Source organism: Ursus americanus, chromosome 14, assembly GCF_024610735.1.
Source record: "Ursus americanus isolate L20-20 chromosome 14, mUrsAme1.1.p, whole genome shotgun sequence".
NCBI lineage: Eukaryota > Metazoa > Chordata > Mammalia > Carnivora > Ursidae > Ursus > Ursus americanus.
In genome coordinates this window covers 68,967,025-68,990,683 of record NC_142140.1, presented here as the reverse complement: position 1 = coordinate 68,990,683, position 23,659 = coordinate 68,967,025, and the positions used below count along the sequence as shown (strand labels likewise).

General features: G+C 46.5%; 1 protein-coding gene across 1 annotated transcript; it reads left to right on the top strand.

Annotated features, from left to right (window-relative positions):
• The first annotated feature begins 1,160 nt into the window (after positions 1-1,160).
• Positions 1,161-20,980, top strand: TVP23C (trans-golgi network vesicle protein 23 homolog C). The gene is made up of 7 exons (XM_045778212.2): positions 1,161-1,299; positions 5,544-5,626; positions 6,898-7,042; positions 9,960-10,049; positions 11,247-11,378; positions 17,968-18,096; positions 19,873-20,980. Exons 1-7 carry the CDS (start codon positions 1,288-1,290, stop codon positions 19,897-19,899), a joined length of 618 nt encoding a protein of 205 aa, XP_045634168.1. The 5' UTR covers positions 1,161-1,287; the 3' UTR covers positions 19,900-20,980.
• The last annotated feature ends 2,679 nt before the right edge of the window (positions 20,981-23,659 follow it).

Here is a 23,659-nt window from a genome sequence, read left to right as displayed (position 1 = left end):
AGCTCTGGGTTCAGTGTGGGGTCGGCTTCACATTCTCTCTCCCTCTCCCTCCCGCTCACTCTCTCTCTCAAATAAATAAATACATAAAATCTTTTAAAAAATTAATGCAGCACTAGTAAATAGCCATATAAAAATTGTGATTTCTATGGAAAGGATCCCCTCAATGAAGGAAACCTGCTAACACATTATTCCATGAGTCTCCCAACAGCCCTTTGATGTAGGCCAGACAGATGGGATAGCGTTACAGTCACATCATTATAATCACAGTTTCAAAGATGATGTCAAGTCCCTGAATGTCAGGTCCTTCTTGGAGAAAAATGACATCTCCAGCGATTAGACTTAAAACAGTAATCAGAATTACATTTACTATTTACTAAGCACACTTACCCTGTTCGGATACCATTATCATCCCCCCTTTACAACTGAGGAAAGACATACATAGAGGTTAGCTGGATACCTAGTACCTGGAGAAGTGGGGACTCAAACCCATGCCCTCAACCTCTATTCCTTACTGTTCCCTGGCCTCTGTTTTCCTCCCTCTCCATTGTTGAGTCCTCCATCTTGTTTCTTCTTAATGCCTTTCCACCTCTTAGCAAGTGCACATTTATCTTTTTCAGTTGCTTCTACAATTTAAGGTCCACATATAATAGTACATGAACACATGTTGTAAAACAGTCAAACGAAATGCAACTGTGTTATAATAAGCCCGTCCCCCCAAGCCCCTTGCTCTCAAGACACAGATGTGTGCAACAACATCCCCACGTGGCAAACCACAAAGCCTTCACCCTGAAGGCGACTGAGCCTCGGGGCTGCTGTACCAGCGAGCGTGTCTTTCGTTCCAGCTTGGAACGGCCCCCACCCCTGCCAAGTCTACACTTCCCCGCCCCCTAAGGGGAACCTCGTCCACGCACTCGCCCGGCCCCCCGCTAGCCCCGCCCCCGGGCCTCCGGCCCCCCGCCCCTGTCGCGCTCCGCCCCGAGCTCGCCCCGCCCCGGGCGCCCCGCCCACATGCTCGCCCCGCTCCCGGGCAGCCCACCGCCCTCGCGCTCGCTCCGCCCCGAGCTCGCCCCGCCCCCAGGACGCCCGCCCTCCCCGCGCTCCGCCCCGAGATCTTCCCGTCCACACGCTCGCCCCGCCCTCCCAGTTACTCCCCCCGCCCAAAGCACCTGGAAGCGGAAGTGGGAACGGGCTGGGCTTTTGCTTTGCTCCTCCCCTCCTGCGCCGACCAGGCCGCGTCAGCGACGACGCTGACGTGGCTCCCGGAAGTGGGGCTGGCGCAGGGCCGTCATGTTGCAGCAGGTGAGGGGCTGCGGGCGCGCTGTGAGGGTGGGTGTGGCTGGGTGCCGGGCTTGCCTGGTCCGAGGGCCGTTGTGCCCGCGGCCCCGCTCGCTGCCCGAGCCTGGGGGGAGGGCGGGTGCGCTCGTATGTGGGGGGCTGCGGACCGCTGTCCCGGGGAGCGCGGCTGGCAGCCCCGAGGCCTCTGGTGGAGGGCGGCCGGCTGCGCCTTGGAGGGACAGCTGCGGGGTGTGCAGAGCGCAGTGCCAGCCGACGCGGGGCGCTGGGTCGCTCGGGTGCGGTGCTGTGGAAACGTCGTCGGTGTGAAGTTGCGGGTGGTCTGGTTTTTCCCAGCCGTTCGGGGACTCTGAGGGGTGCACCGCGGTCCTGTGGGAGTGGGAGACACCGCCAGGGTCTTGCACTCAAGTGTCTGTCGCCGAAGTGACACTAATGGTGATTGCTTATCACTTCGGTCATCATGTCTGTGCCCTTAGAATTAATTACAGTTTACAGGTTACGACCAGAGATGAGTAAGACTAATTTAATAACCTCTTCCCACGTTAAAAACTTTTTACTGTTTCTAGTGCACTTTCCCTCAAGAATATAGGTATTTTCTTCTTACTGAGGGATGACTGTGGCCCAGGCACTTGCTGTTCTCGGCCCTGGGATAGGGCTGTGAACAATCCAGACAGGTTTATGGTGCTAGGGGATGGGCGCTTGTGGATGGTTTGGGGTGGGGGGAGATAGTAAGTTATGTAACTGAGGATGTTTTCAGGTGATGATAGCAAAGACAAAGTGATGTCATAGCAGGTATGAGAAATAGGATAACTTTAGAATTGATGGCCAGAAAAGACCGCCCTGAGCAGGTCACTTAAGTGGAGACGATCCAATGATGGTTAGATTCCGCTTTCAGAACCTGCACCCAGGCTGAAGGAGGCTGGAGAAAACCACACAACCGTACTGACTATTCCCACTTTAAGTGTGTGACCGTGAACCTCAGTGAGCCCTTAATGCTGCCAGGCGGTCATCACACATTCCTCAGCCTCCCACCCTTTTGGGCCACTGCTGAGGTTTCTCTTTCCTCAGACCTTTCCCATTTCTTCCCTTGTCCTTTCTCTGCTTCTTATCTCATTGAGAAAGCGGGAGCCACTGGAAGAGAATTTCACACCACCTGCCGTCTCTGTGCTCATAATCTCCCATAGACTCTACCTTCCTTTTCCCATCTGTGCTCCATCCCTAGGCCATCCCCTCCATTTGTGTACTGTTTCCATGCCCTCTGGTCTGCTGGAAGGCAGTGCTCCAGCCATTCTCCCTTCGCTCTTCTGCCTCAGTCTTCTTCTTCTTCTTCTTTTTTTTTTTTCCAATTTTAAAAGCTTAAGGGGCACCTGGGTGGCTCAGTCGGTTAAGCGCCTGACTTGATCTCAGCTCAGGGTCGGGAGGTGGGCTCTGAGCTGGGTGGAGCCTACTTAAAAAAAAAAAAAAGGGGACATATCTAGAGCCTCAGAAGAAACTCAGCCCAGCCAATACCTTGATGTCAGTTAGCCCTTATGACTCATTCTGGATTTCTGACCCAGAACTGTGATGCGATAAATTTGTATTAAGCCACTAAATTTATGGTAATGTGCAGCAACAGGAAACCTATACAGTAACTAACTAGATTTGTCCTTGCCTTTTCCATCTTTTGAAAGTTACCTGCATTCCTTGGCCGGTGGTCTTCCTCAGGCTTCAGAGTCAGCATCATAGCATCTTCAAATCTCTCTCTCTCTCCGACTCCTGCTTTTCATGGTCTCAGTGCCCTTTCTGACTCTGACCCTCTTGTGTTCCTATTGGGCCCACCTGAACAGGATTCTCTTCCCCTCTCAAGATCCTTAATTCGATCACATCTAAAAAATCTTTTTGCTAAGTAAATGTACATATTTGCAAATTCCAGGCATTAGAACCAGTATGTCTTTGGCAGGAGGGAGAGGAAGCATTATTCAGTGCATCGCAGTTCCTGAAGGGAGAGTAAGTGGCCTGAGATAAGGTCCTCGAGGTGGGCAGGGCCAGATCATGATGGCTCCTGGTAGGGAGTCAGTTTTTCAGTCAAAGTCCTCTAGGTTTTCAGTAGGAGGATAATATGATCTAAGTGTGAAAGGTCACCCTGGCTGCTGCATCGAGATTGGACCAAGATTGGGATCAAGGGCAAAAGTCTCAGTGTTTTAGTCCATAGCATCATACAGTGGATCTCAGTCTTGGCTCAGATTATTATCATCTGGGGGGCTTTAAAAAAAATCCAGATACCCAGGCCACGCCCCAGACCAATTCATCTGAACCTTGGCGTGGGGACCCAAGTATCAGGGCTCCCCCCCTTTTTTCTTTTTTAAAGCACCCCAGGCAATTCCAGCCTGTAAGCCAAGTTGAGAACCACTGGTCTCAGATCTGAGTCCATTTTCCCTTTAAAGCTTTAGCTCCCACTCTGCATCTCTCACTGATCACTTCCTATGTGGACTCCTTGGCCATTCCCTGGATATGCCTGTCTGTTTCCACTCTCTGCCTTTGAAAATCTCCTTAGTCAAGGGACTGGAGTGAGCAGGAGGCCTTCTTGTTCTGTGAGCACCCAGCACAGAAGCTCTCCTCCAGAGCCCTCGAGTAGAAATGATTCTCTTCCTTCCCTGTGCTCCCATTTGCACTTGTATTTCTCCCAGCTCCGATCACCGTCTGCAGTTGCCCCCTTTGTGCGTTTGCCCGTGCCTTCCGTAAATACCGTACTGCCTGGCCGGGTGATCTGCTGGACACTAGCACTTACCACGATGCAGTGACACTCCCTGCCCTCCAATGGCTTGGAGTCTAGGTGGAGGTAGTCAGTGGAGACCTGCAGAGAATCCCTGATTCTCTTGCGCAAGTGGACGTTTGTCCTGGTGCCGTGGGAACATGGGAAACGGGAAGCCTGGGGTTTGTAGGGAGAGTCTCTCAGCTCTTTCAGTCTTGTAGCTGAAATTTGAAAGCTAGATCTGGTGTTGCCTGATGGTGAGCTGCATAGGGGATGGAGAAGGGAAGAGCTTTCTGGGCGGGGAACACACGTGAAAGGCAGACAGTTGGGAGGCCGTGGTGTTTTCAGAGAACACGTGGTAGCGGTGTTGCGGCACTGCCCCATGGGAGGGAGAGTCAGAAGGTCATGACGTGCCTTGTACTGTACGTGGAGGAGTTCAGTTTTATCCTATACATGTGGGAGTGCCATTGAAAATATTTGCAGAGGGGGTTGACCTGGTGTGACCTTCCGGTTAGGAAGACGGCTCTGTGTGTAATGAGGGGCCGGAGTCGGGCAGGGATGAGGTAAAGGCAGGTGAGTGGCGGGTGGCTGGCCCGAGGCCAGGTGTAAAAGCAGGTTCATTGTGGTTGAGGCCAAAGCAGTAAGTTGAGGTGGGAGCCATCCTTCGAACCTAAGGCTGTGAAAGGGGAGGAATGCCGTGGGATGAGAGCAAAAGATAGAAGGGGAGGTTCAGGATCAGGGTTTTTAAAACATCTTTTCAAGCAATAAATGACGCAGGAAAAAGTTCATTTGTAATCGGAAAGATCCAATAGAAAGACCTGAGGATATAAGAAAGTGTAAGCAAAAGGGAAATTGATGGAATAAGCCCCCAAGGAGGCGGGAGAAGAAGAGATTCCAAGCCCAACAATTGCTTTCGCCTTGGATACAAAGTGAAGGGTAAGAAGGGAAACGAGGGTGCAAGCAGGTGATTTTGTGAAGGAGCCAGAAGCATCGAGTGTGTCCCTGATAGTCTCTGCTTTCTCTGTGACTGGTGAGAAAGCAGCCGAGAGCGCACGTGGGAGGTTTGCAGGAGTGTCATTGACGCCCCAGGGGTTTCTCATAGGGCTCAGCAGCGAGGGAGCGATGGCTCGTTGCCAGATGATCCCGGGGTGCCCTTTCCCTAGGTTGTGAATTCCCCAGTGTCCGTGACTGTGTCTTACTTTTGTCCTCCGTTTGGACTAGCGTGCTACATTCTTTTTTTTTTTTTTTTTTTTTAAAGATTTTATTTATTTATTTGACAGAGAGAGACAGCCAGTGAGAGAGGGAACACAGGCAGGGGGAGTGGGAGAAGAAGAAGCAGGCTCATAGCAGAGGAGCCCATGTGGGACTCGATCCCACAACGCCGGGATCACGCCCTGAGCCGAAGGCAGGCGCTTAACCGCTGTGCCACCCAGGCACCCCTAGCATGCTACATTGTATGTAGGAAGCACGTGAGTACCGAATTTCATCTTGCTTCATGGATACTCAATTTTCCTGCTAGGACAGTAATGATGACACCGAGGATGTTTCCCTGTTTGATGCGGAAGAGGAGACAACTAACAGACCAAAAAAATCCAAGATCAGGTAAGAGGACACGTTGTAAGATTGTGTGGCTGCCAGCCGATGGGATTTAGGGCAGAGCGAGCCCTGAATTATGTATTTGGTGTGTAGTGGACATGGCTAGTTTGAGCTTTGGTCTGAGACGAAGACATTTCAGATTTTCTTTGGGAATAACTGGCGTGTGGATTTGTACTCAGTGCCGAGTTTTCGCTTCTGTGAGTCCAATTTTGTGAACACTGTGGTTTTTACTTCTAGCTGCTGTTTCCCAAGAACACACATTTCTTTAGTTTCTCTAGATCTGTTCCGCTTTGATTGATTGTGCAAATTTCAAAATCACGTGTTTTATCTATAAAATAACATGAACACGTCAAGCTAGACATATTTCTATTCCAAATTTAGTTGCCTCTAAAGAAATTCACTTACTGCCATCAAATTCTGCCTGACCTTTGAAAACATGCTAAGTGAGAGATGCCAGTCACAAAAGAGCACAAATGGTATGATTCCATTTATGGGAAATGTCCAGAACAGGCAAAGCTATAGAGTTAGCTGTGCATTAGTAGTGACCTCTGGCTGGAGAGGGGTGGGATTGGGGCGGATGAGGAGGGACTGCCAGTGGGCATAGAGTTTCCCTTTGGGGTAAAGAAAAGTTCTAAAAGTGATTGCGGTGCTGATCGCACAGTTCTGTGAAAATACCAAAAACCACTGGTGTATACACTTTAAATAGATGATCGTATGGTGTGTGGATTATACCTCAGTAAAGCTGTTAAAAAGCAAAAACATGTCTACCTGATAGTTACTTTGCCTTAAAGCCTGAAGTGATTTCTGAGGGCCCAGGAAGTCTTTTACTTTTATTTTTTATTTTTAAGTAATTTCTGTGCCCACCATGGGGTTTGAACTCATGACTCTGAGATCGGGAGTCACGTGCTCTTCCGACTGAGCCAGCCAGGCACTCCCGAAGTAGTTTTTTATGTGAAAATAGGATTTAATCCCAAGAATATAGTTTCCTTAATTCTCCAAGCTTGGCAGAGTTTCTCATTATATATTTTGTGAAAGTTTATATTCAGTGAGGTGTTAAAAGTCCTGTTTCTATAGTATATTTTCTGACAACACGGCTTAGTCAAATAGTGGGACTTCGGAACAAAGAGAAGTGGGCGGTTTACTTCTTCCTCAGGTCATCTCTTTGGCTTTGACAAAACTCTGCATGGTTGTGTTATGGCTGAAACGTTGTTCATCTCCGTCTGCAGTACCTGTGGTGAAATGTAATTGCATTTCTTTTATTATGTTTTGGTTTTCAGACACCCAGTGGCATCATTTTTCCATTTATTCTTTCGCGTCAGTGCAGTTGTAGTCTATCTTCTCTGTGAATTGTTCAGCAGCAGCTTTATTGCCTGTATGGTGACAATTATCTTGTTGTTGTCATGTGACTTTTGGGCAGTCAAGGTAGGTTTGATCGTTTTTATTTTAACATTGTGTTTACTGTGATAAGATTGAATGATGCATGAACTGTGAAAAAAAAGAAGACCCTTAGCAGTTTGGGTTTGCGTTAATTTATCTTTTTGTTACCTGCCTCACCCTCATCTGTGTTAATATCCTCAGATCGCATGTAGGTTATTACGTGACTCATCTGTCTGTGCCTTACGTCAGCCTGCGTCGGCTTTAAAATTAAACAGATAAAATGTGACCAGCAGCCACAGATCCTGTATACTGCTTCTCATTTTTTTTTTTTTAAGATTTTATTTATTTATTTGACAGAGAGAGACAGCCAGCGAGAGAGGGAACACAGCAGGGGGAGTGGGAGAGGGAGAAGCAGGCTCCCAGCGGAGCAGGGAGCCTGATGCGGGGCTCGATCCCAGAACGCCGGGATCACGCCCTGAGCTGAAGGCAGAGGCTTAATGACTGCGCCACCCAGGCGCCCCTACTGCTTCTCATTCTTATACTTGTTTTGCTTCAGGGTTACCTCTAGGTGTGCTGTGTAGGGTTTCTAGAGGAGAGCCCAGAACAGATCCCGCACACATTCTTAAGGAGTGGCCACCATTCACAAAGGCTCCTCTGTGTGTTCCAGGGTGGTGTGTCTCAACCAGGACCAGTTTCGTCCCCCAGAGGACGTTTGTCCGTGTCTGAAGACATTTTTGGTCGGCATGGCTGGGGTTGTGGGAGGTGTTTTATTGACATCCAGTGGGTAGAGGCCAGGGATGCGGCTGAGTGTCCTCACACGCACAGGACAGCCCCCCCACAGCAATGATCTGGCCCCAAATGTCCGTCGCGCTGAGGTTGAGAAACCCTGTTGGGAGGGATGGGAGGGAGTAAGAAATGGCTTTAAACTCAGATGCAGTGATAGGTAGAGAGGTGGATGGATGGACAGACAGGTACCTAGATAGGTGGACATGTGATAAAGTAACTGTAGGTAAATACTAAGCGTAGACTCTAGTGGTAGGTGTGTGGGTGGTCACTGTAAAATTTGACTTTTCTGTGTGTTTGGAAATTTTCATAGTAAAATGGTGGGGGAAAAATCAAAGGTAACAAAAAAGCCAAAGCTAATTTTGGGATTTCAGAGGCATGTGTATTGACTCAGAGAATAGGCAGATGATACAGGTCTATTCACAGCCACCAGCCCCGACATTTTTAGACCTCTTGACTCTTACGACACCAGAAGTGGCTGGCTTGGTGGTGGCCAGCTTCCACAGGCCACAAAGCTCTTAAGAATGAGTGTAAAGGTCTCTTTTATTAGGCTTTTCTTTTGTACTGTCTTTGGCTTGTATTTCTTTGAATGTCTTCTGCTGCTTTAGCTCTGTTTACTGTATCCTGGTCACAATTTTTGTTTTGAGGCATGTTTCGTTTTGTTGCTCAAGTAATTTCTGTTTAGCCAAATAGAACACGGCCTCCGGTTAGTTCTTCCTGGTCATTTCCCAATTCTTATAGTTAAATAGTTAAATCCTTCTGGGTTTAGGGTTTTAAAAAATGTGGCCCCAAAGTATATTTTCTGATAAACTTCTCCTTCTTCCCCCTCCCCCTCTCTCTCCCTCCCTCCTTTTTCTTTCTTTCTTTCTTTCTTTCTTTCTTTCTTCCTTTCTTCCTTTCTTTCTTCCTTCCTTCCTTCCTTCCTTCCTTCCTTCCTTCCTTCCTTCCTTCCCTCCTTCCTTCCCTCCTTCCTTCCTTCCTTCCCTCCCTCCCTCCCTCCCTCCCTCCTTCCCTCCTTCCCTCCTCCCTCCCTCCCTCCTCCCTCCCTCCCTCCCTCCCTCCCTCCCTCCCTTCCTTCCTTCCTTCCTTCCTTCCTTCCTTCCTTCCTTCCTTCCTTCCCTGATTTTATTTATTAGGGAGAGGGAGAAGCAGACTCCCCACTGAGCAGGGAGCCCAGGGCCATGACCTGAGCCGAAGCCAGATGCTTAACTGACTGAGCCATCCAGGCACCCCAGGAACTTAGTTTTCAAGTTCTAGAGGCCAGAAGTCCCACGTCAAGGTGCCAGTATGGTCAGCTTCTGGCGAGGGACTTCTCCTGGGTTCCAGACTGCCAGTTTCTCCTTTTATCCTCACATGGCAGAGCAGAGGAGGAAGTCAGTATTTACTGATAAATACTATATCTCCTGACTCTTAGTACCAGTCTCATTCGAGAAGGCTCCACACTGTGGACCTGATCTAATCCTAATCACTGCACCAAGGCCTGACCTAGTACTGGGGGGGTGAGGGGTGGTTAGAGTTTCAACTTACGAATTTTGGGGGGACCCAAACATTCAGTCCAGAGCAACCATTTTTAGAGATATACAATTATAGAATGTATGTAGCTACGGTCAGGATATATGGGAGCACATAGGTCTCAGTAGCTAAAGAGCATGGGGCTTAGGAACACATTAGGGGGGTGCCCGGGTGGCTCAGTCGGTGAAGCATCTGCCTTCGGCTCTGGTCATGGTCCCAGGGTCCTGGGATCCAGTGCCACATTGGGCTCCTTGCTTAGCGGAGACTCTGTTCCCTCTCCCTCTGTTCCTTCCCCCCCCCCCCCGCCATGTTCTTTTTCTCTCGCTCTCTCTGTCTCTTTCTCAAATAAATAAATAAAATCTTTAAAAAAAAAAAAAGGAACACATTAGAGAATTGGAAGAAGGGACAAGAGTTCATGAGAAAAAAGAGAAGGGTGATGTTTATTGATACGCTTATCCTGTCACCTCCACCCCTGCTCGTGGCGCTGTTGCATTATCTTTATTTTTTTGTCCAGGCCTGGTATGTGGTGGTCTTTGTTAACTGGATATTATGGGAGGTAGAGCTGAAGATTTTTTTGGTTTATGATATGTTACACTGAGATATGACCTTACCGTAGGCCTTTAAACAGTGCTTTCAAAATGTGTGTGTTTGTGTTCATCTTTACCAGAACGTCACAGGTAGACTCATGGTCGGTCTGCGTTGGTGGAATCACGTAGATGAAGATGGAAAAAGCCATTGGGTGTTTGAATCCAGGAAGGTATAGTGCCCCCTTTTCTTCCCCCAAAAATATCATTCGATAAATTATGTGCAGATTACATTAGAATATTTACGGGTGAAGTATTCAGGCTTAAAAGTACTACCCCGGATCCCTTGGCATGTCAGCACTAAACCCGAAGGCCTTTTCAAACTGCATTTTTCTGTCTGGTTGAGACTGGAAGTACGGTGTGTACAGGAAAGAAGCCTCTGAGTCCGAGTTTGTTCCATGTGCTAAGCTGTTTCTCAGGGGCTGCGGATAAAGGGCCTCTGAGGACCCTCAGCTTGGTGTTGCTGTGCCCGGTCTCTCCAGGGTTCTATCCCCGTCAGCAGATAACTGCTTCCAGCAGCTCCTTCTGTCCTTGCTCCCACAGTCCGCTTCCACATGTGGGCAGGGAAAAGAGAAAGAAAAAGAGGGATTACAAGTAGATAGGAAATCCGAATCAACCAGAACAATGTTCTTTAAGCCTCTAACTCCAGGAGCCCTTGGGGATGCTGATCTGTTTTGAGTTAGGCTGCTTATCTGTAGCGAACATTCGGTTTCCCTGTGGAATCAGCGGGGGAGGCAGAGCACAGAATTCTTGGAGAACACTACTAATTAAGTTGTTTGCCTTCTGCTTGGAAGGGCCTTGACGAGTTTTACTTCTGAGAAAGCAGTACTGTGCTTAGTGATAAGCCCATGTTCCTTTACGTTATAAAATCTGTATGGACTTCAAATTTCTGGGTATTACTGAGACATTTTGGCCGTTGTCCAAAATCCCCTGATTCCATTTCTCTCTCTGGACCCTGACTTGACCTTTTAGTCTCTGGGATGATTATAGCCTTGATTTCCTTGATCCTTAGATCCTACGGTGTGATTCAAAGCTTGATTATGAATAAACGGTACAAGAGCAGGAAGAATCGAATAGCAGCCTGTCAGAAACAAGCTTTACTTTTACCCATATCTGGGGTCATGACAGACTGCCCATTCTGCCCTGAAAATACAAAATCGTTGAGTTAAAGCATATTTAAGCCAGTTCCGAAAATAACATAGTGGTAGATATACTAACTGTTCTTTTGGGGGGGGCGGATTTCTAACTTGAGACTTGGGTCATCTTTATTAATTTATTCAGATTTTAGATTTAGGTGTTTTTCATTAAAAATGTGAAACTTCTTACTGATAAATACTATAATACCAGTTATTGTTTATGTTCTTTCTTAGGCATCCGCTCAAGAGAGTAAAACTGTTTCCGAGGCCGAATCAAGAATCTTTTGGTTAGGACTTATTGCCTGCCCTGTGCTGTGGGTGATATTTGCCTTTAGCGCGCTCTTCTCCTTCAGAGTGAAGTGGCTGGTGAGTATCAGTGAGGATGTCCTGGCTAATTCCTTAGGATGTCTGATGGGTAATCACCATAAGCAACCATCTGTGTGAACATTCGGGACCTCTCTTGAATAGGCAGGTCCATTACGCGTTTCCCAAGTTCCGTTCCCCAACTCTGCTTTTCTCCAAGAATCCTCTTAAATACCTAGTTTCACCCATTCCCCTAGTGCCCAGCAGAATTTTGATTTAACCCACCTTTTACAGAGCTTACGATATATTTATCACAGTATGATCTTGTTGGATGTTCAGTAAACGCCAAACAAACATGTTTAGCTTCGTTTGGAACTAACCGAGGGGTCTTCTCCGAAAATACCAGTTGGTAACTTGTTCTGGCTGTCTATTGCTTATATCTTCACAGAACACGGTGGCTTAACAATAAATTTTTATTCCCCCCATCAAGCTACAAATAAAATATAAATAAGAAAGAAAACAATGAAATAAAATAATTTAAAAAATTTTATTCTCTTTCACAGTTTCTCTGGTTCAGAAGGGGGGGGCTTGTGTGGGAGGTTATGCGTTGGGGTCCGTGTGGTTGCAGTCAGGCGTGTGAAGTCCCCTGGCCAGGTGGGGCTTCCTCACAGCGTGGTGGCCTCATGGCAGTGTGAATGCTTCCTCGGAGGGTCGGGGCTCGGGCTCCGATGGGGAGGGTCTGAGCTCAGAGGCTGAATTGCCTTTAATGGCCGTGTGTGTTTGCTCCAGCTGCCATAACAAAGGACTGGCTTCTGGGGGGGCTTAAGCGACAGAACTCATTCTCTCACAGTTCTGGAGGCGAGAAGACCCCGATCAGGATGTTGGCAGGTTTGATGTCTTCTTTCCGAGGCCTCTGTCCTCGCCTTGTGGATGGTCGTCTTTCCCTTGTGTCTCTGCGTGGTCTTTCCTCTGTGCACATCTGTGTCCTAATCCCTTTACAAGGACACCAGTCGTACTGGATTAGGGTCCACCCTGGTGACCCCGTTTTACCTTAATTCCCTCTTTATTTTTTATTTTTTTAATTTTTATTTATTTATTTATTTTTTAAAAAAGATTTTATTTATTTATTTGTTCGACAGAGATAGAGGCAGCCAGAGAGAGAGGGAACACAAGCAGGGGGAGTGGGAGAGGAAGAAGCAGGCTCCCAGCGGAGGAGCCTGATGTGGGGCTCGATCCCACAATGCTGGGATCACGCCCTGAGCCGAAGGCAGACGCTTAACCGCTGTGCCACCCAGGCGCCCCAATTTTTTAAAGATTTTATTTATTTATTTTAGAGAATGAGCAGGGAGGAGGGGCAGAGGGAGAGAGAGAGAGAAGCAGACTCCCCACTGAGCAGGGAGCCCGATGCGGGGCTCGATCCCAGGACCCAGAGATCATGACCTGAGCTGAAGGCAGATGCTTAACTGACTGAGCCACCCAGGCGCCCCGTTAATTGCCTCTTTGTAAACTTGTCTCCAAATACAGTGACATTCTGAGGTGCTGGGGTTAGGATTTCAACAGTAGAATTTTGGGGAGACACAACTCAGGCCTTGGCAGCAATCTAGGTCAGAAATCATCACTTTTGCCACCCTTCCACATTCAGGGGAATGGGAATTAAGCTCTGTAGCTTGATGGGGGGAAGGAGAAGGTTCTAGAAAAGCATGTGGAACAGATGTTATTGCTACCGTGTTTGGAAAATATAATCTGTCACTTGACCCAAACTGTGATTCTTGTTCATTTCATAGTTGAGTTTATCTCACTTAACATTTATTGATACCAGGTATATTCTGGCTTTAATTATGTTTTTTTCCCATATTTTGAATATTTCCTTCTCTGTTCTGTTTTGCTCTATAGGCTCTTTTTTTCTTTGTGTATGCATGTACATACTTTCCCTTTTGGGATTTGGGAGGCTTATTGTGTATTTTTAGTTTTTCTAGTAGGTCTCTCTTACTTTGTTTTTTTGCTTTTTTTTCTAAAGATTTTATTTATTTATTTGACAGAGAGACAGCCAGCGAGAGAGGGAACACAGGCAGGGGGAGTGGGAGAGGAAGAAGCAGGCTCCCAGCGGAGGAGCCTGATGTGGGGCTCGATCTCAGGACTCTGGGATCACTTAACGACTGAGCCACCCAGGCGCCCCTCTCTTACTTTACGTTTGTATCACACCCTCTTTTGTGGATTGGGAAACGTAGTGAGTCTGTCTTGGTTTCCTGCTGTGAAGGATGGCACAGTTAACAGCCACGCTCTCTTCTGCCTCTCCTCCCTGCTTCTGCCTTTGGATTTCTGTTGCTTGTAGGCTTATTTTAGTTGTTTTAAGTGTTGTTCTTAAACAGGTTTCTTGACCTCTAGAGTCTGTTAGAAAGGGAACGAGAGAAACGCTCTTCTGTCCCTTCTGTTGTTTCTTCCCTTCCTCTTGCCCGAGCTCTGTTCGCTCCAGTATTAGTTTTGTTGTCAAGGTTTAACAGTTATCTTTTGAAATGATGTTTCTTACTGGGTGTTCATTCTTTGATCTGTTAAAATACACTGATTCAGTTCTATCAAGTGCAGCTTTTCCTTTTACCTCCTGTTTGGCTAAATTTCATTGTTGGGTGATTCCCCCCCCCAAAAAAAACCTTATAGGTGTTCTTTTCCTTTGGCTCTGTCATATTGAAGAGTATGAGCCTGTTGGGGCTCCTGGATGGCTCATTTGGTTGAGCGTCCGACTCCTGACCTCATTTTAGGTCTTGATCTCAGGGTTGTGAGTTCAAGTCCTGTGTTGGGCTCCATACTGGGCTTGGAGCCTACTTAAAAAAAAAAAAAGAGAAAGAATATGAACCTGTTGGCTTCATTCTTTATTTTTTTTTATTGTTCCTATTTTTTATTTTAAAGTAATCTCTACACCCAACATGGGGCTCTAACTTACACCCCTAGATCAGGAGTTGCATGCTCTACTGACTGAGCCAGCCAGGCGCCTCCCTATTGACTTCATTCTCGATTGATGACGTGGCGGGGTGGGTCACAGATGCGTTCTCACAGCCCTTAGAAGACATTACATCATCGTTTTCTTCTATTGAATGTTGCAGAGAAACCTGAGGCCGGGTTCACTTAACCTGCGTGTGAGTGAGTGCATCATTTCTCTCCCTGGATGAAGAAATTGCTTTTTTTAATTCTTGAGTTTTAAAAAAAATCCAGTGTGTCCTTGTGTTTGTCTTTCTCTGTTGACGTTTCTGGAAACTCTGTGCTCCTCGAGGATGTAGACGCAGGTTTTGCCTTGAATCAGGACGGTTGTCTTCTGCCAAGTGTTTACGTTCGCTTATGTTCTGTTTTTGGGCTTCTCTGATTCTGACGGACCATTCTCTCTCTGTTGGGTCATTTTTTATGTTCTTCTCTCCCTCTCTCACTTTTTCCTTTCTGCTGATTCAGTCAGCAAGTCTTCTGAGGACCCTTCCCGATGCCGGAGCCGTTCCAGGCCCTCGGGTGCGGTTGGTGGCCAGCTAGACAAGGTCGCTGCTCTGGTAGAGCCGCCCTGCTAGTGGAACACGCTGGAGGGGAAGGCGGGGTGGGGGTGGGGGTGCGACAACAGCGGGCCACTCCCAGCGGGCGCGGGTGGGGGGGCAGCGGCTTCCTTCTGCACTTCCTCAGCTCTGCCAGCCCCATTTTCATCTCCTCCTCTTGCCCTGCGTGACCTTGACGCGCCTTTGAATGCTTATCTTCAGATTCCTCATAGGGTGAAGTGTTCCCAGAAATGCTTTCATTTTGGTGGGCTACGTTTGTTTCAGAATAGATTCTTCTCCTTTTTCACACTGTGTTCCTTTCTTATTATTTTCGCCTCCTCCCCCCTCCTCCTCCATCATCATCATCATCTTCATCATCGTCCTTCATCATCATCATCATCTTCTTCTTCCTCCCCCTCCTCCTCCATAGTTTTGCATGGATTTCTTTCCCTCTTTCCCTGCAGTTTGCGCATGCTTGCAGCGGCAGCTCTGGCCCGGAGACCTCTTCTCCATGCTGCCTTCATGCAGGCGAGTTCTCCTTGACTGCCTCTGGGTGCTGTCTCAGACGTCTGGGCTCTGCTCTGGTGGCCTGAGGTGTGGCTGTGAGGAAGAGGACACAGCCCGGCCTCCGGCTGCCTCACCAGCTCCTTTGGGTTTTGCCTTCTCTTAGGTAGTGCGGTTCTTTCTCCTGGGTTCATGCTGGTGCTACTCTCCTGCTTTGGATCGTTTGAGAGGCCCCGGAGACTTCGCATCCATCTGGGGGCGGTCAGCGCAGTCCTTCCCTAGCACTGGTTCCACGTCCCTAAAACAGAGCTGGGAGAGGTTATGTGGAAGGTGGTCTGGGATCCCATCATTCAGGCTGTCCAGGAACCTCTTCCTGCTTCTGTCCTGCTGGGAACACGGCATGATGATTGCTGGTCCTTCTGTGCTACTCCTTCTTACCAGGGGGCATCTCCCGGCAGGCTGCTGGGATTCGTCGCCTGTGTTGGTGGTGGGCGGTTGGGAGTCATGTCTCCTTCTGCATTTTTTCTCGGGGCTGTCTGTATCCTTTGGACTCCTGCCTCCAAGATGTTGGGGTGGTGACCATCCGTGAAATTTCTGTTAGAGGGTCTTTGAAGAGTAAGGAGCTGTGTAGTGGGTCTTTCTCCAAACACCAGCCACCCCCCCCTTTAAATGTTTACTGGTCCCAGCTTATTTGCCTTGTTTTGAAACCTGTTTTTTAAAACCTCTTTTAAACCTGTGTATTTTAAAAATCTTTTATATATTAGGGATAGAGAGATCTTGCTATCTGGCTTCACTGTACCATCGTAAACCAGACGTGTGCTTGTTGTAACTAATAAATACATTTGAAGATTGGTTGCAGGGCCCGTGCTCCTGACACGTTAGGAGTGTCCCAGTTTGAGAAGCATGAGAAATTGAAGGAGATTTATTTAAATAAAAATATAGCTGTATGGGGAGCCTGGGTGCCTCAGTTGCTTAAGCATCTGCCTTCGGCTCAGGTCACGATCCCGGGGTCCTGGGATCAAGTCCTGCATTGGGCTCCCTGCTCAGCGGGGAGCCTGCTTCTCTCTCTGCCTGCTGCTCTCCCTGCTTGTGCAAGCGCGCGCTCTCTCTCTCTCTGTCAAATAAATAAATAAATAAAATGTTTAAAAAATATATAGTTTTATGTTTATTTAGGTAAGTAACAACCTTGTATAATTCTTATGTGTTCATTTCTGTGAAACACAAGTTTTAAACAGCAAGTACAACTCCACTTACTAGGAATTTGTATCTATTCCTTAATTCAACATTCAAATCCTTTAGCTTCCTTAAAATCAGCTGCAGTTTGTTAAGAGTTAAGGAGAGTAAGTCTGGATTGGCAAGAGATACTCTGTTTAGCTGTGTTGCTTTTTAACTATAGAAGCATTTCTCCAGTAATCCTTATAACAGCAGAGGGGTTGATGAGTTGTTTATTCTAGAGCAGGGGTCGGCAAACTATGACCTGTGGGCCAAATCCAGCCCAACGCCCGTTTTTCTAACTTTTCATTGGAACCCAGCCTTGCCTGTTGGTTCACATATTGTCTGTGGCTGCTTTTAGGCTAGAATGGCAGAGTTGAGTGACTGTAACAGAGATCGCATGGCCCGCAGAGCCTCAAATATTTGTTATCTGGCCTTTCACAGAAAAAGTTTTCCAACCCCTGTTCTACAGGAACCATGGGACCTCCTCACATTGTCCTAATTGACTTTTCTTCCATAATATTTAAAGAGCAGGCTTGAGTTTCTTATTCTCAGTGTTTAATGATCTTAGCGGGGTGACCTATAGGTTCCCGGATGTGGCCACCAGGAAGAAACTACTCTGCCAAGTGCTTTTCCTCCCAGTGCTCCCCGTGCACCTCGCTCATCACAGGAGGCAAACGCCTGTTGATTGCTGCCCGGCAGCTCTGCTTTGCTCTCCCAGAAGCCAGTTGTCACGCGTACATGTCAGCATAGAGCGGAGATTCCCCCCTGCATGCTCTCGGTTTACTGAGCTTGATCTCTTGACCATTCTTTCACAATTCTTTTTTTTTTTTTTTAAGATTTTATTTACTCATTGGACAGAGAGCACAAGCAGAGGGAGAAGCAGGCTCCCCGCTGAGCAGGGAGCCCGACAATGTGGGACTCGATCCCAGGACCCCGGGATCATGACCTGAGCCGAAGGCAGACGCTTCACTGACTGAGCCACCCAGGCGCCCCTTTTCTTTTGTAATTCTTAAAGGAATAATTAACATTTGAGCCTCTTCTGAATCTCTGTTTATTTATTTATTTTTATGTCTGTATTTGCAGACCCATGGAAAATCCTAGAGAGAGGATGGTCCCTCCACTGCATCCCCAGGGGCTAGCGTGGGGCCTGGTATATAGCATATGTGTGTAGTAAATATTTGTTGGGTGGGTGATGAGTGCCTTGTGCTCAGCGGGTATTGGGTGGGTCTGTTCTGCCAGGTGAAGGAGTCTCATTGGCACAAGCCCCACCCATGAGCTTCCTTTTTCCTTCTCTTTCCTATGACAGTCTGCTTTGTCTTGGTGGTGGTGTTGTTTTGTTTTTTTTTTGTTTTGTTTTGTTTGGGTCGCAGAGGAAGGTCAGTCAGTTTTAGGCCAGTAATCTTTGCTTATTTTTTCTGTCCCAGGCAGTGGTTATCATGGGTGTGGTGCTGCAAGGTGCCAACCTGTATGGTTACATCAGGTGCAAAGTGGGCAGCAGGAAGAATTTAACCAACATGGCTACATCGTATCTCGGAAAGCAGTTTTTAAGACAAGTAAGTGTTTTCTGGATGTAAGAGTCATTTCGATGTGCGCACTGACTAGTGCAATCATTTCTAATTCTTACAGAGTTTGGTTTTTAGGAAATACTTAAAAAATAAGCTTTTTTAAAGCACATACTTAAGTATGAGATGATGATAAAGTTATGTTAGCAACTCTTGACTTTTAGGACATTCTAGAAATGTATTGTCAGTGCCCTGAAATTATTTTATTATTTATTTATTTATTTATTATTTTTTTGGAAAAATTTTATTTACTTATTTATTTTTTAAAGAAAATAATTGGTGGGGACGGGGAGAGGGAGAATCTTAAGCTGGCTCGATGCTTGGCACAGAGCCCAATGGGGGCTTGATCTCATGACTCCGAAATCATGACTTGAGCTGAAATCAAGAGTCCAACTAAGCCACGCAGGAGCCCTGCCCTGAAATTGTTTTAAAACCGGGGATAAGCTATTATTGATAATAACTTATTTAAAAAAAACAAACATTAAGTTCAGTAGCTTTCCATGATTTCTGGTGGCTCTAAATGAAGTTTTGGAGAACGTATATTATGATTTTAGGATTTTATGGTAAGAAAAGTAGAGACATAAGACTGTATCATTAAAGATTGTTTTAGAGTACTCAGATTTGTTTGTTTTTTAGAGTATAAAGGTTTTACTATAGTTCCCCATTGTGGAGATTTAGATCAGGGGTTTCAGTGGAATAGGTGAATAGTTACTGTTAAGTCACTTGGGAGAATTGACTGGGTACTTCGTATGATAGCTCACATGTGTTTAGTGCAAGAGGTTGGGCAGAAATCTCATACAGGACAGTGGTTTTCAAACTCGAACCTGCCTAAGACTCACCTGCAGGGGGGCGCCTGGGTGGCACAGCGGTTGGGCGTCTGCCTTCGGCTCAGGGCGTGATCCCGGCGTTAAGGGATCGAGCCCCACGTCAGGCTCCTCCGCTATGAGCCTGCTTCTTCCTTTCCCACTTCCCCTGCTTGTGTTCCCTCTCTCGCTGGCTGTCTCTATCTCTGTCGAATAAATAAAATCTTAAAAAAAAAAAAAAAAAAAGAATCACCTGCAGGGCTAAAACAAAGATGGCTGAGTCCTACTCCCAGAGTTGACCTGGCGGGGTCTCACAGTTTGCATGTCTAGCAAGTTCCCAGGTGGCTGGTGGTCCCGGGACTACATTTAGATGGCTAGAGCCCTGACAGATTGAGTGACTTCTTAAGGATATACAGCTAATACAGGGTACTTAGCTAGGGCCTAACCCACCTCTTCTCACTTGAAATTCATTGTTCTTTCTATTCTACTTATATAAATGATGAAAAGTCCAGAAAAGGAATAATCTTGTAGGGACACGATTCTCTTCCTGAGGGGTTTTTGCACAGTCCCAGGTACATCTTTGCAGGGGTCCAGTGTACGGTGATTGTCAAGTGTGCGTCGACTAGTTTTTTCCCTTTGGATTTTTAGTGTTTCTGAAGTGGGAGGGACATTGAATACAGGGAAATTAAGCCTTGACCCTGACATAACATGGGTAGGGTCAGTAGAGTTACATGGCGCCTGGCAGTTTTCTGCTGACACAAGACCGACTTGCTGGACATCTCGGGGGATCCTTCGATGTACTTCTCCGCATGTCCATGATTTTTAACTTCACTGGGCCGTGCACTTCCTGTAAAGGTGTAGCAGCTGGCCCCGCTTACAGACATGGAATGTTTTCCTGGTGCTTGAAGGCTGGCATGTCAAGTGGAATAGTTCTCACTATGAAGGAGTTCTTTCTCTTTTGCAGAGCGCCGGAGATGAGCAGACTTCCTGAAGAGAGTGAGAGCAATCTCGTGTGTCCTGTTGCACGGGGGAACAGCTGAAAGATTCTGGACCCTGAGGCTTTTGGAACTCAGTCCATTGTTGCAAAGAGGAGTGTTGGGTTTGTTTTGCCAGTTTAAAATTTACTTTTAAAAAATGGAGAGGGAGTTTTCATATCACGTTTTTATTCTCTTTCTAGCATTGGGGGCTTGAAAGTATGGTGTGGCCAGGAACATTGTCAAAAGTGGTTCCTGGTTTTACACGTGTACGCGCATAGTCCTATAGTGCCCGTATATCCCAGATTACTGAAAGTGCGTGCACGTACGTATGTGATGGAGACCTTTGCATTTGGATCCGTAGAATATGGGAGGATGTTCTCCGTCTGTCTCAGAAATCTAGGTGTGTACATATTATTTCTGTCGATTATTGTCAGAAGAAAGTTTTGCTTCCATGGTAAGAGTGAGCACTTTGGCTTACATATAAATTAGCTATCCTTGTTAATTTTACAACTTAATATATACTTCGTGATGGAACTTCTTTTCTTAGGCACTCACAGGCAGGTAAAAACCACATTTGGGCCAGTGGTTAACTAGTTTGTAAATTTTATGTTCATTTGTAATAACTCATGTACTTAAGGCCCAGTTAATATACATGGAATTTTCAGTATATGTTTAGGGGATTCCTTAGAGGTTGCTGCTGTTCTATTTATTTTTTTGGAAGGGATGGCTAGATTTTACTTTAGAACTTTCCGGAAGCTCTTCAGTGGGCCTTGGCCTCCTGAAATCTATCTTTTATCACTGAAAGAATATTATTCTTATGTCATAGTGAGAATAATCATTTACATACTTGGCATAATAAATGCCTAAAAGACATTTTATTGTATGAATCTATTTTTTGTTTCTTGCTATAATGGGGACATTGTAAATCATGCCTTTGTATTAATGGTATTTCTTCAAGCAATATATGTCACAATCTACAAGCGGTTGTAGGAGTCTATAAATTCTGTTGTAGGTTCTGTAAACTTTGTTGGAGTCTTTTAACCAACAGATTATTTTGTGGGATGTATTTATACATTGTTAAAAAATTTAAAAAGATGTTTAATTGAATACGTGTCTTTATTGGAGTGATAACTTTGAAGGTGCATAACTTTGTATAAAACTCTACTGTTTACAGAGCACTTCAGCACGTGTTACCTCCTTTCATCCTCACGACAAAGCAGTTACGTGTGACACCTGTTTACAGCTGACGAAACGGGATTGTAGGTTTACCGAGTGCCTTGTCCAAGGAAACACAGATGACAGGAAGACCCACCAGGACATACTGTGGTTTTTAGAGGACATATTTGTCACTAAATGTCTTTTGCTTTCTTGGGAATCAGTAGTTTCTTAAGTGTTTACTTGCCATTTTGCTTATACTCGTCTGGTGAGGAAAGTCGATACCGCGTAAAGACGCGTGTTGAATCGGAAAGCTCTAAACTAAATCTTTAGAGCTGAGAGTCTGACGGGGGCCACGCTGGTGTGGTTCCTGAGGTTGCTGTGTCATAGGAATTGAACTTTGGAATATGCGTGTGGCAGAAGCTACGACTTATTTCCCAAGGTCCATTCTTCCCTTCAACAGATTTCCCCCTTATTAGCAGGGATGGGGCAACAGACAGCTTTCCTCAGCTTTTCCTGCATCTCGGTGTGGCCATGTGGCTGCGTTCTGGCCGGAGGACGCACTTGCAGGAGGTATTCTTAAAAGGAGGGGCCTATGGGTGGCTCCGTCGGTTAAGCACCCGACTCTTGATTTCGGCTCAGGTCATGCTCTCAGGGTCCTGAGATTGAGCCCTGCCTGGGGCTCTGCACTCAGCGGGGAGTCTGCTTGGGTTTCTCTGTCTCCCTCTGCCCCTGCCCAATCAATCAATCAAACAATAAAAAAAAAATCAATCTTCAAAAAAAAATAATAAAGGGGTCTACCCGTCCCATTCCGGTTTGTCCTCCCTGCTAGCTCAAATGCAGACATGACAGATGGAGCTTGGGCAGCCATCTTGACCGTGGGATGGAAGCCTCTTTGTGTGAATAAGAGAAATAAGGTAGGGATTGTCTGAGTTCTCCCTGACAGGGATAGCAGCCCTGAGCTGCCTGTCTGAATTTTTAGGTGAGAAACAAACTTCTCTCTTGTTCACCTGTTCCTGTTTTGGCTTCTCTGTTGCTAGAGCTTAGCGGAATTCTTATCAGTACATCTATTTTTAGCATCCCCCATAATTGTTTCCGTAAGTATAGCATTCAGTAAACACACATTTGTCCTTTTCTCTGTGTGGTAATAAAGCTCCTGTTACTGGTGCTAATGAATTCAGTGCTACCAGATGCTGTTGCTGCAGGAACATTTCGTGGTGATGTCAAATAGTCATTTTGTTACGCTTGCACGTGCTGTGGGCAGGGATTTGGAACTGGCCCGGTGGGACAGTTTTTCTCTGCTGTATAGTATCTGGGGCTCAGCTGTGACGATTTGAAGGCCCGTCTTTACACATTGGCGAGGGGCAGGGAACTCGGGGGGTGTCTTCAGCCACGGGTCTGGAGGTTGATGTTGGCTGTCAGCTGGGAGCTCTGCTAGGCTGTTGTCGGAGCACGTCTGTGATGTCCTCGTGTGGTCTCTGTGTAGGCTTATTTGGGCTGCTTCACGAGCTGGCAGCTAGAGTCTCAGAGCGAGCTTCCCTAGAGAAGCACATGGTGTTTTTACGACCAGTCTGAGAATCCTCATGACATCACTTCTGCTCCTCTGGTGGTTGACACGGTCGCCAAGGCCCCCCCGAGTTGAAGGGAAGGGTACGTGGACCCCAGCTTGATGAGAGGACGGTCAAGATTAAACAAGGACATGTGGGCTGGGAGAGACTGTGAGCCTTCTTTGGAAAGTAAAATCTGCCACATCTGCTTTAATCCTCTCACCAAGACTGAAAAGTTACTTGGGAGAGGCCAAGAAAATGAGCATTATTTTCTCTTTTCTCTTCCCTGGATCAGCCTTGAGTACAGGTGAACTGGCTGCATCGTGCCATTAAAATGAAAGCAACATTGCATTTTATAGCTCCCAGAGTATCTATACTTGGACCACACCTCTGAGATAAATAGGCCGGTGTGTGTGTGTGTGTGTGTGTAGGGGTGATAGCGTATTCCACCATGGGGTAGGTACTAGGATCCTTTTAAATTGGTATGACTTTTTAGAGCTCATCAAAATTCTTCTGTATGTATGATCTCTTTTGTTTTTTTTTTTCTTTCTAATTTCAATTTTTTATTTAAATTCTAGTTAAGATATACGGTAAAATTGGTTTCAGGTGTAGAATTTAGTGGTTCATCACTGACCTACAACACCCAGTGCTCATCACAAGTACCCTCCTTAATGCCCATCCCCCATTTAACCCATCCCCCATGCGCCGCCCTCCATGAGTCCTGTTTGTTCTCTATCTTTAAGAATGTCTTATGGTTTGCTTCCCTCTTTCTCTCTCTCTTTTTTTCTCCTTTCTCTATCTTCATCTGTTTCGTTTCTTAAATTCCACATATGAGTGAATTCATACGGTATTTGTCTTTCTCTGACTTATTTCACTTAGCGTAATACACTCTGGCTCCATCCACATTGTTGCAAATGGCAAGATTTCATTCTTCTTTATGGCTGAGTAATATTCCAGTGTTTACATACACCACGTCTTCTTGATCCGTTCATCAGTTGATGGACATTTGAGCTCTTTCCATAATTTGGCTATTGTTGGTAATGCTGCTATAAACAGAGGTGTGTGCGCTCCT